Raw genomic sequence first — 12,528 nt, forward strand, 5'->3', positions numbered from 1 at the left:
ACAACTTTGTTCCAATATAGCACTATGTCTTTTTCTTCTTGTATTGTCATATATATTACATCTATATATGTCATAAACTCAACAATATAGTGTTACGATTTTTTAAATGCAGTCCCACATTTTTCAAAGGAATTAGAATAATAGAGAAAATGTATTTGTAGATTCCTTTATATTTATCCTCTTATTTATCATTTCCTGTGTATTTCATTTCTTTCTGTGGATTCAAGTTACCCTTTGGCATATCTTTTTAGCTAGATGGACTTCCTTCAGTATTTCTTGTAAGGCAGGTTTGCTTTCATTGAATTATCTTGGTGTTTGCTTATCTGGGAATATTTTTATTTTGGCTTCCTTTTGAATGGTAGTTTTAATGGATTTAGAATTCTTGGTTTTTCTTTCAGTACTTTGAATCTTCTTACTTTTGTTGTTTCTCATGAAAAGTCAGCCATTAATCATACTGTTTTTCCTCTGTATATGGTGAGTTGTTGGGGGTTTTTTCCTGTTTTCAAAATTTTCTTTTTGACTTTGTTTTTCACCAGTAGGTTGGTTCTCTTCATGATTATCCTACTCTGTACATTAATGCTTTTCATAAAATTTGGCAAGTGGCCACTATTTCTTCAGATATTTAATTGTCATTTCTCTTCAGGTTCTTCTGAGCTGTAACAGTTTCTCAGACTTTCCATGGTTTTGATGACCTTGACAGTTCTGAGTAGTGGTTAGGTATTTTGTAGACTTTTCCTCTCTTAAGATTTGTCTGATGTTTTTCTCATGGTTAGACTGAGGTTATGGGTTTTGGGAGGAAGAGCACAGAGGTGAATGTGAATTACCATTTTTAAAATGTCTAAGGTTCATACTGTCACCTTGACTTATCACTGATTTTGTTAACCTTGATCACCTGGCTAAGGTAGTATTTGTCAGATTTCTCCACTGTATAGTTTAAAAATTTCCCTATGCTGTCCTCCTTGGAAGCAAGCCTATGCTGAAGAGATGGGGAGTTATTCTCTACCTCCTTGAGACACGAATTCATACATAAATTATTTGCAGTTCTTCTGTACAGGATATTTGTTCTCCCATTTATTTATTAAATTCCTTTGTTATGTCAACGGGAACTCGTTTATATTTGTATTATACTATGGGTTACAAACCAGTATTATGGTATTTATTTTGTTGCTCAAATTGTTTCACCTTTGGACATTGGAAGCTTTTTCGTTTGACCCCTGCTTGCCTTTGACATACTTCATCATTTTGTTTTTTTGAGTACTTCCTTACTTCCTGGCACTGCAAGATTCTTCAAATTCATCTTATATTTTCCCTGCTCCATCCCTAGAAAGCCATTTGTTTAAGGACTCCTAGTTCCTTTCGTTGGAAAGTTCTTAAAAAACGTTTTCTCTTTCTCTGTTGAGATTCTCTATCTGTTGAATCATTGTCACAATATTTTTCCTTAGGTTGGCATACTTTCTTTTAATTCTTATAATGTATTTATAATACCAAATAAATCTAGCATATGGCCTCATTCAGAGAGTTTCATTTGACTGCATTTTTCTTAAACATGGTCATACTTCTTTGTATGTCTTATAATTTGTTTGTGATTGATTCCTCTCGTATTCTCTTTGTCTTTGTGAATTTTTGCCTTTTCTATTCCTTTCATATTGTTTTATAGGTTTTTGGAAGGGAAAAGAGATAAATATATATTTTCAATATACCATATTTAAATGACAGCCCAGAGCTAGTATTTAAACCCATTCTTGGGTCCAGAAACCTACTTTTATAAATAATAATGTCTGTTGCTTCCCAAATGTTTAATGAGCAATAATATATCTGAGACTTAATAGGCATTCAGAAAAAAATAATTAAAAAAACTCTCTAGAACATATAAGCCTATGTGTCCTAATTGTATTTTTTTAACCTCATGAAATTTGTTACTCCAAGCAGTTGAGTTTATAATTTTTAAATATCTTCTTATAGAGACAGGGAAGAACGATTGGCAGCACTCACAGCTGCTCAACAAGAAGCTATGGAAGAGCTACAGAAAAAAATTCAGCTCAAGGTAGGAATACTATATATTTTAATTTGAAATTTTAGAGCTATTTTAATGTAGCATGAGATTAAAATTTTATCGATTTAATTAATTGTATAAAAACTGAATTAGGGGCTTCCATGGTGGCACAGTGGTTGAGAGTCCGCCTGCCGATGCAGGGGACACGGGTTCGTGCCCCGGTCCGGGAAGATCCCACATGCCGCGGAGTGGCTGGGCCTGTGAGCCATGGCCGCTGAGCCTGCGCGTCCGGAGCCTGTGCTCCGCAACGGGAGAGGCCACAACAGTGAGAGGCCCACGTACCACAAAAAAAAAAAAAAAAAAAAAAAAACTGAATTAGGGCTTCCTTGGTGGCGCAGTGGTTAAGAATCCACCTGCCAGTGTAGGGGACATGGGTTCAAGCCCTGGTCCGGGAAGATCCCACATGCCACGGAGCAACTAAGCCCGTGCGCCACAACTACTAAGCCTGCTCTTTAGAGCCCGGAGCCACAACTACTGAAGCCCGTGCACCTGGAGCCTGTGCTCCGCAACAAGAGAAGCCACTGCAATGAGAAGCACACGCACTGCAACAAAGAGTAGCCCCCACTCGCCACAACTAGAGAAAGCCCACATGCAGCAACAAAGACCCAATGCGGCCAAAAATAAATCAATAAAATAAATAAATTTATTAAAAAAAGAAAAGAATCAGTCATATTTCTTTTTAAAAAAACTGAATTAATTTGTATTCCTAATATCAGTATTTGGAGAATAAGACATATGGTTTTGGCTATGATCAATTCCAACTCAACTATCTGAAAACTGAAATTATTTTAGTAAGATAAAGCAATTGACAGAAAAAATGTAAAGGAATTTTAGCATTTCTTGATTTTAGTAATTAATTTGTTAATGACTTGAAGACATTGTTACTAGCTTTCTTATATTCATAGACTTAATTATTTAGAAATAAACTAAAAGATTATTTCAATGTTTATGAATTGCACAGTTGTTGCTTGGGAGATTATGATAAGCTGATATTTTCTAGAAAATCTTTACCATTAGTAGTTTCTAGCAGTATGAATATTTTACATTGTGTCACAATTATTTACATGTTGGGTTTTCACAGGGGTAGTAAATTCCAGGGAGTAGAGAACCCTATTTTACTATTTGCATAGCTCTAGAACTTTATCATGTATTTAAATTTAATGCAGCAAATATTTATTGAGTCTTGTGCTAGGCATGGGGATACAGAGATGAGTAAGACATGGTTCTCAGTTTCAAGAACTCAATCTAGTGTGAGATTCAGATGCTAAGCAGATAATTTCCATATGGATAGAGTGCTATGAAAGTACAGAGGAGGATACTAAGCTAACATGAAGAATTTCAGAAGTCAGGGAAATAATTTTAGAGAATAATTTGTGAGCTGAATCTTGAAAGAAAGACGAATTGAATAGGTAGATGGGTGGGATGGCATCCAGCCGTATGAAGTGGTATGAGCACAAAGTCAGAAGTCTGAAATAGTGTTTTTTAGTTGGTTTATTTTTTGTTTTCTGGGAAGTCACTGGAGTCGATGTGGGTAAAGGTCTGTGTCATGATGGGCCTTGTCTGCTGTGAGGATGAGCTTGGTCTTTACCTGTGGGGCAACATTTCCCATAGTGTGTTCCAGGAAGTGCTTCTCAAAAGTATGTTGTCGTCAAATAAGTGTGTAAAATGTTGCTTAGTGTAAGCTAGGTTTATTGAGTCATAATGCACAGTGACAAGCTGGAGTAAGTAAGTAGCTTTAACTTAATATTTTCCAAGTTTATTTGACCATAGAACCCCTTCCACAAAATATCAACACTTATTAATAACCCACAGTGTAATTCCATGAAGTACACTTTAGGAAATGTTACTGTGCATGTAGGAGATATTAAAGGGCTTTATGTAGATTCTTGTCCTCACTGTCCAAGTTAATACTGAATTAAGACATTTTGTTATATTAGAAAGTTTAATGGAAATATTACTTTTTCAAGTTCTCAGTATAACTTGAGTAAATTTCTGTATTCTCACACTTCGACTTCATTTACAGCATGATGAAAGCATTAGAAGGCACATGGAACAGATTGAGCAAAGAAAAGAAAAAGCTGCTGAGTTAAGCAGTGGACGACATGCAAATACTGATTATGCCCCCAAATTGACCCCTTATGAAAGAAAGAAGCAGTGTTCTCTCTGCAATGTCCCGGTAGGTTGTCAGTATCAGTATTTTTACGATACGTCATAATTTATTTACTAAAGTTTATTAAACTATGGAAATATATTCTCCCACTCTTTTAAAAGTCATACTAAGGCATCTGCTGACTACCATGGATTTCTTTCATGATTTTTATGCAAAGTAAGTAAGTAGTACAAAAATAGTATCAGCAGTTAGGAGTAGCAGTGCAAAGAACCAAAGCATGCAGTTGCTGCTAAAATGGATGTATACCTGCTTAATGATAGCCCAAGTCAATATTTTTGGGTATTATGACCACAGAAGAAAAGGAACATTTTCAGTGCTGAAACTTGAACCTTGATACTTAGAAGAAATGATACTCTGTTAAGGTTGGCTTTGATGACATGCCTTTTTGACCATGTGTCTTCTGGATCAGAGGTCCCCAGCCTTTTTGGCACCAGGGACCAGATTTCGTGGAAGACAGTTTTTCCACGGACGGGGGAGGGGGGATGGTTCAGGTGGTAACGGAAGCTACAGGGATCGGCAGATGAAGCCGCTTGCTCGCTGGCCGGTCACCTGCCGCCTTTCACCTCCTGCTCTGCGGCCCAGTTCCTAAGAGGTCCAGTAACGGTCCGCGAACCCGGGGTTGGGCACTCCTGTTCTAGAGGATTCTCATAATTGTATTCTAAAGAAAATACTTTTAAGACTAATATGTAAATGCTAGAGTGATCGCAACTTGCATATAGTATACTGGATAGAATGTGTAATATTTAAAGTAAGATATAATTATATGTTCATTACATTGCTCTGATTTTATGCTTTTAGATCTCTTCAGAGGTGTATCTTTTTAGCCACATTAAAGGAAAAAAACACCAGCAAGCTGTGAGAGAAAATAGCAGCATCCAAGGGCGTGAACTTTCAGATGAGGAAGTGGTAAGCTTTAATTTTGTTCTTTTATTGAGTACCTTCTATGTTCTTTTCTATTATGAAGAAATCCATGTTCATATGTATTTCTGTGATTATTTAAAACTATATTTAATATTTAATAACTACTACAATATAGTATACAAATGTCCTTATCTTAGTATATATATTAAAAGAAACATAGAAATAAGAATTTAATACTGTTTATATAATTTCAGTGCAAAAAAAGGTTTATGGTATTTTAATAATTCAAAAATATTAATAATTTAAATTTTTTAATAATTTTATTTAGTGATGTTCTATGTTTCTTGGAAAACAGTTAACAATATAAAAATCATATAAGTTGATAATTTTGTATCAGTACAATACTTAGAAATTTTTGGAAATGCATTATGTATCTACCTATAATTGCTATTTACATGGAATTTAGATTTGTATAAGTAGTTTTATAAATGTTTTTCACTCGACTGTTATTGAGATATGTATGACATTACTAATCTCTGAATTTGTTGGTTCTATTTTTAATAGAAAATTTCTAAACATACCCAAAGATGAGAAATTCATGTTTGTCAAGCATCTTTTAAGATGTCCAGGAAAGGTTATTGTGGTTCTTTGAGGGCAGTACTTGTGTGTATGTGCACATGTGTGTTTAACTCTTTTTTGAAGTAGAGCATATATTAATAGAATACACAAATTTAAAGTATATAGCTTGATGAATTTTTACATTTGTTCCACTCATATCAGCACATAAATAATTCCTTGAACCCCAGAAGGCTCCCTCATGCCCCATCTCAGTCGTGCCCCCAAAAGGTAACTGTTCTCTGACTACTAGCACAATCAATTAGTCTTGCCTGTTCTTGAACTTCATATAAATGATATCATACAGTATGTACTTTTTGTACCTGGCTTCTTTCACTCATCCTTAAGTCTGTGAAATTGATCCCTAATATTTATATGAAGCTATAGTTCATTCTTTTTCTTGGGTTTTTGTCAGTGCTCTCCAGGCAAAGACCATCAGGAACACATCTACAGTTGAATAAAATTAGGTTTATTGACTTGTTAAAAGAAGGGAAAATGCACACTATGGGAAGTTATAGTTTCTCAATAATGTGTTAGAAAGGACTTATTATAGGATTTGGATCTTTGCTAGGTGATCTGGAGGTTGGGGGGAGTGTTCAAGGACGTGGGACTTTGCTCTGGAATGGATGCTGTCAGGAAGCAGGGGTAATTCTGTGGATGGTTCTTAATAAATCTTACCTAGGTAGGAGGAACAAAGCTGCTGTTTTCTCCTAAGTTTCTGGATATGACCAGTGTTTGAGGGGAAATTGCACATGGTTAATTTGGCTCACTTCTTTATGATTCCTCCTTTTAAGGATTTTTGCCCCTCAAGTTCCAACTATTTTGACAGCTCTAAACCAAATTCTGTCTCCTCAGCTTAGTAAGACTGCCACTTTCACCTTGCACTGTTCTCTCATGCCAAAAATTGGCATAAGCCCTTAGGGAAAAATCCAGAGTGAATGTGGAGCTCGCCTCATGTGCTTCCCTCCTTTTAGGGATCATGGTCTCTCAAGTTCTGGCTGTGTTGGCTGTTCTTTAATGCCTTTAAATAGATGTTTTGTATATTTTGTGCAACTTTTGGAGTTGGAAGATTAGTCCAGTATAAGCCAGTCACTGTGGCTGAAATTGGAAGTCTTTAAATGTTTAATTTCTCTAGTAGCCATTGTTTGACATAATGCTTGACACATAGTATGGTATTTAATAAGAACTCATTTAGTTGAGTTGAACTGAAAGGTTATACAGAATGGCTTTAGGTACCATTAATAAAGGTGAAATAAAAAATGGAACTAATCATCTATTTAGTTTACCTGAAATAATTTTTTTGCCTTTTAATCAAATCGTATGGGTATTTTAAGAGAGAGTAACATGGAATTTTTTTTTTTTTAACTTGAATCATTCATGTGATTATCCCCATTCTCTACTTAAGTTTACTGTTTAGAGCTAGAGTCAAGTTTATGTGTGTTCCACTATGAAAAAAAATTCTCAATTGCTTCATTAATTAGAATTTAATTATTCCCATTATAAAGGAAATTCTTCCACTTATAAAAATTGTTTGTAACTAAGTTCTCTTAATAAAAAAAACTAAATATATTATTCAATTTACAAAAAAATATTTTAAATTTTTGTGGAGCACTGCTATTATGTAAACTGGAATCTAAATTTTATGTGTTTTTATCTCAATGGAGAAGTAGAGAAGGAAAGAATATTTAATTCATGTACTTTGGAAGAAAAATGTGTAATATTATCTAACTTTTTTAGCTACTAAAGCATAGTTTGATGTTTAGCTGTTGTGGTTTGAGATTTGATCGATGTATTCATTTTGTGTACTGTTTCGGTATAAAAGTATTAAATTTTCTTTAAGTTCTCAATTCATGTAGTTATTCTTGGTTATAGCCCATTTTTCCTGAAAACAAGTGTGCAATGTAGTTGTGTAATACAGAAAGGCAATTTTATATTTACACACACACGTCATTTTTAATCAGCAAAGGTATCTATAGTAAACATACTTGTTCTACTTAAAGTTATTACTTGTCATCTGTGATGTCTTTATATTATATACACTTTATCTGTGACCCTTCTTCTTTGACATATAAGATTTTATTTATACCACCTCTGACCTAATAAAATTGGACCTTTGACCTTATGCACTTGACATATCAGATAACTTACTCTTGATCTCTGACACATTTTGTTTCAAGCCTGTTAAACATAAGAGGTAGCTGCCCAGCAAGAAAGGTTTAATGTTTTGTGTTTTTATTGTAATTTGACCAGGAAATTTTTCTTATGTTTCTTGAGACTTCACAAAAAGAGCTGTTACATGTTTGATTTTTTTTCTCTTTCATCATCCTAGAATGCAAACGATAAAAGTACGTGATTTTTAAAGGTCAAAAGAAACTGGTGCTAGTTTAAATACATTCCAAAATTTAATTTTTCAGCACATTACTAGAGAAATAGTAAAGTATTAGTTTTAATTAAAACTCTGATTTCTTTTGTGATCCTGTTTTCACACTGAGGAAGCTGATAGTGATTTTTGTAGGACTTGCATAAAGTACATTTAATTCCATGTAGAAAATGAAATTAAAAAGGTTTAAAAAAATTTTTTTAAGTTATCCATTTCTGTGTTTGTGAGACTTCTTGGCCCTAAAAGCATATACATTATACCTGTTTGTCAACCATGTTATTTAAATATAGAGAAAATAATAGTTTATTTTCATTTAATTCATGGAAAGTATGAAAACAACTTTTATGAAGAATCTTAAGTTATAATTTAGTGAATGTTTACAACCAAGTGTGATTTTACAAATCCCAAATTAGTGTTTCTGCTTAGAAAATTATGCTAATTAGGTGATTGAAGGAAAAAATGAAAATTTTAATTAGTAAAAATACAAAGATATCACTGTATTTAATGGGATATAAGCCAATCTCTTTGGCTAGAGTGTGCCTGGCATTGATGTGGAAGAAGTAGTAAAGGGCTTCCCTGATGGCACAGTGGTTAAGAATCCACCTGCCAATACAGGGGACACGGGTTCGAGCTCTGGTCTGGGTAGATCCCACTTGCCGCAGAGCAGCTAAGCCCGTGTGCCACAACTACTGAGCCTGCGCTCTAGAGCTCGCAAGCCACAACTACTGAAGCCCTTGTGCCACAACTACTGAAGCCCACGCGCCTAGAGCCCGTGCTCCTCAACAAGAGAAGCCACCGCAATGAGAAGCCCGCGCACCACAAGGGAGAGTAGCCCCCGCTCACCGCAACTACAGAAAGCCCGCGCACAGCAACGAAGACCCAACGCAGCCAAAAATAAATTAATTAATTAAAAAAAAAAAGAGGTAGTAGATGTCTCCCAGAATTGATGGCAGTCTGAGAAATAGTAGATAACTCCGTAATTCCTAATAGATTCGTTTTCTTTTTACCTTGGTTATTACATTTGTAGAAGCACAAGTATTTACTCTCTTTTAATAATCATGTTAGGAAAATATCTTCTTTGCCTTTCAACAGAAAATCAAGTCAAATTAAAAAACTAGAACTCATTTAGAATGGATCTTCATTTCCCCCCAATACTTCAATAAGTACATTTTATGTTAGTTTGAGAAATGATGTAAAAACATCTTACCCTTTCTTATAGGACATAGTTTCCATTGCCTTCATTTTCTGTTTAATAGGCTGGGAAAATTTTTATAGTTGTGTGTGTATATAATCCACACACACATATAGCTGATTGTTAATGTGTATATTTCTTCTCACTTTTGGAATTCTTATGGTGGTAAATTCACTTGCATTGTACCTGGGATTTGCAGAGAATATGTAGCTATCTATCTATAGCCGATTTAGTCTTCTTCGTTGGTTCAAGGAAGAAATTTTTTTTTTTAAAGGAAGAAATTTTAAGTAGGCAACCAGTTCATTTTAAACCTTAGTTTGATCTGGTAATTTAATTAGTTTCCATAGTTAGTACCCAGCCTCTTTTATAACAATCCTTGGTCCCCATCCTCTTGCTTATTTCCTTAAGATGGCATCTTTGCGTATCGAAGTAAGAGTATGGCATACGTAACCCCATGTTAGGAGGAAAAGCTGGGATCGTACTACATCGTATCTTTGTGTTTTCTGATTTCCAGTGTGAGTTTCTTGTTTACCTGTTCACTTAGTTTACTTAGGGCCACCGATCTGGAAGGGTGGCTAGTGAACTCTTGATCTATTCTTTCCACTTGGATGGTGTTTCAGTGGAGCATCAGCCATTTATTTACCTCCTCCTGATCAGGCCACCCCTCAGTTCTCTCTGTTTTCATATCTCTGAGACTTTACCATAACCTCCATTCTGGCCCCTGGCATCCTACTGGCTTCTATCACATAAGAACCAAGGGCATTTGGGGAAAGCTAAACCACACAGCATGGCCATATTAATGGACCATACCCTATTTGGTGCCAGGGACACCTAGAGAGACAGTTTCTTTTGAGAATCAAAATAATACTTTTGTCATTACTCTGATTTAGCTAACACACCTATCTCCCTTGGGACACACTTTTTTTTCCTCCTTTCATCTCCAAACTTTTTTGGCTAGAAAGAAGTAAAATTTACTTTAACCTCTCTTTCCTCCTTATTCTAACCAAGTAACTAAGCCTTAAGGTTGCAAAAGGGAACTTTCTCTGTACTTTGAAGTAAATGCTATAGGTATCCTCCAAGCTTGATTATTGACATGCTAAAGGGCAAAGTAAATAAATTTATTAAACCTCAGGATATTAACTTGGCTTATAAAACTCTTCTCTTGCTTCATATATCTGTTCTGCGTATCTAAAGTTGATTATAAGGTGCTTTTTTTCTTTTATTTATTTTGGAACAAATTCTAATCACCTGTCTAGCTGGGTTGAAATGGGCAAAGGCCATGTGCTAAGGAAGGTAAAATGGATAATCACATTAATAATTTTGAAATAGTGCTCCAGTGATACCTGTTTCTCATGCTTCTTCTAATGATACGTGTTGTGCTTTCACTGCTAATCACTGTCTCAGTATTTCTTCCATTGATCTTTGCTTTTAAACAGTTGCTCTATTATAAAATGCATTTTTAAATAGGTAACAAATAACTGCAGTTTAGAAACTTAAACTATTTAGTTTTGGATAAAATTTCATTCTGTGACTCTTAGCTCTCAAAATACTGTTAACCTGTACAAATGTGAAAAGCCATTTCAACCATATTTTCCTGCATGAGTCCTTGGTGCGTGTATACTGTAACACATGCTACTTTTCTTTTGCATCATGGTGGTTGCCTAAATTTCATAGTTTACTTAAACTAATTAAGATTAGTTTTTCCTTTTGGCATCTGCTTATTTGAGGTTTAGAATGGAGTTTTCTAGATGATATGTTAAGTGTTGTACTTTTTTTAATATAAATTATTTATTTATTTATTCATTTTTGGCTGTGTTGGGTCTGTTGCTGCGCATGGGCTTTCTCTAGTTGCGGTGAGCAGGCAGTTATTATTCGTTGCGGTGCGTGGGCTTCTCATTGCGGTGGCTTCTCTGTGGAGCATGGGCTCTAGGCATGAGGGCTTCAGTAGTTGTGACACATGGGCTCAGTAGTTGTGGCTTGCTGGTTCTAGAGCTCAGGCTCAGTAGTTGTGGCACACGGGCTTAGTTGCTGCGCAGCATGTGGGATCTTCCTGGACCAGGGCTGGAGCCCGTGTCCCCTACATTGGCAGGTGGATTTCTAACCACTGCACCACCAGGGAGGTCCCTATAATATGTTTTTGGCAGTTATTTGCAACAGGTATCCATTGCCTTTAAGAAGTTAATTACATACCTAAACGCTATTGTTTTATAAAAGACAACTCTTAAACTCCTTAAACTCTTAATCCAGATCATGGTAGCTAGGAATGACTAGAACCGTGGCTAGTTCTATACATTCACAGAGTATAGGCTGATACTTTCCCATCTGGCTCTTAAGTGTCAATTACAAGGAGCTGCAGAATTGTGTCCATGGGCGATGTTAAAAGATCGGAGCAACTGTGATCACCATTTCTCAGCTGCTGTCTTTCAGTTGGATGATGGAGGATCTGAAACAGGGTTACAGTGAGACAAATTTATACAGCTCAAGCTGCTTCTACTTGAATATGCTGTAAAAGTTTTATAATATGTATTTCTTTATATAGAAATTTTATGCCTGCATAATCTTAAAATCCATAGTATGACGATTTCATGTGGGAGGGATAAAGGAAATGAAAGATTTATTGATAGTTTATGAGAGGGAACATTGCTGCCCTAATGAGGATAGATGACAAATTTAGCATTTTACATGCCTAATTTAGATAATTCTTCTAATTTTCCTTAATAAATCAGTGATTATAAATGCTTTTACTTTAATTAAGACTTTATTAGGTTCTTTATCTGAAATTCAGTGGCCAGTGTTTTAGTTCCAAAGTAGATATTCATAGAGGAGCAGGGAACACCTATCTCTGATCAAACTTACTGAGTTTTAGTAATAATTATTCTGTCACTTTGGCTTCTCTTGCAGTTGGCAGAGTAGGCACATCTGTTGTGTTAGGAAAATCACAAAGCTATAAAGCAAAATTGTCACAGTCCCGTAGTTTGGTCCTCTCTCTCAAAAAAATTTTATTTAGATTATGAAGTATCTTAGCATAAAGAATTTTTAAAAGAATAGATACATGTATATGTATAACTGAATCACTTTGCTGTACACCTGAAATTAACACAACACTGTTAATCAACTATACTCCAATATAAAATAAAAATAAAGTGGCCTAGTTTAAAATTACATTGAAGAAATTTTTATAAAGTGAAAAAGTTTTAGATATATATATTATTATATTATGTGAAAATTTCAGTCATGTAAATTTAATATTTCATTCC

At 35.0% G+C, this 12,528-nt stretch overlaps 1 protein-coding gene across 3 annotated transcripts in view; it reads left to right on the top strand.

Annotated features, from left to right (window-relative positions):
• The window catches only part of SCAPER (S-phase cyclin A associated protein in the ER), a 495,909-nt gene that overhangs the window by 193,334 nt on the left and 290,047 nt on the right, over positions 1-12,528 (top strand). For all 3 annotated transcript variants that reach the window (XM_082647309.1, XM_082647310.1, XM_082647311.1), the window contains exons 18-20: positions 1,963-2,044; positions 4,077-4,229; positions 5,022-5,129. In XM_082647309.1, the coding sequence (XP_082503435.1) occupies positions 1,963-2,044; positions 4,077-4,229; positions 5,022-5,129 (343 nt within the window). The remainder of the gene's footprint in view (positions 1-1,962; positions 2,045-4,076; positions 4,230-5,021; positions 5,130-12,528) is intronic.

This window comes from Grampus griseus, assembly GCF_964374135.1.
Source record: "Grampus griseus genome assembly, chromosome: 2".
Classification (NCBI taxonomy): Eukaryota; Metazoa; Chordata; class Mammalia; order Artiodactyla; family Delphinidae; genus Grampus; species Grampus griseus.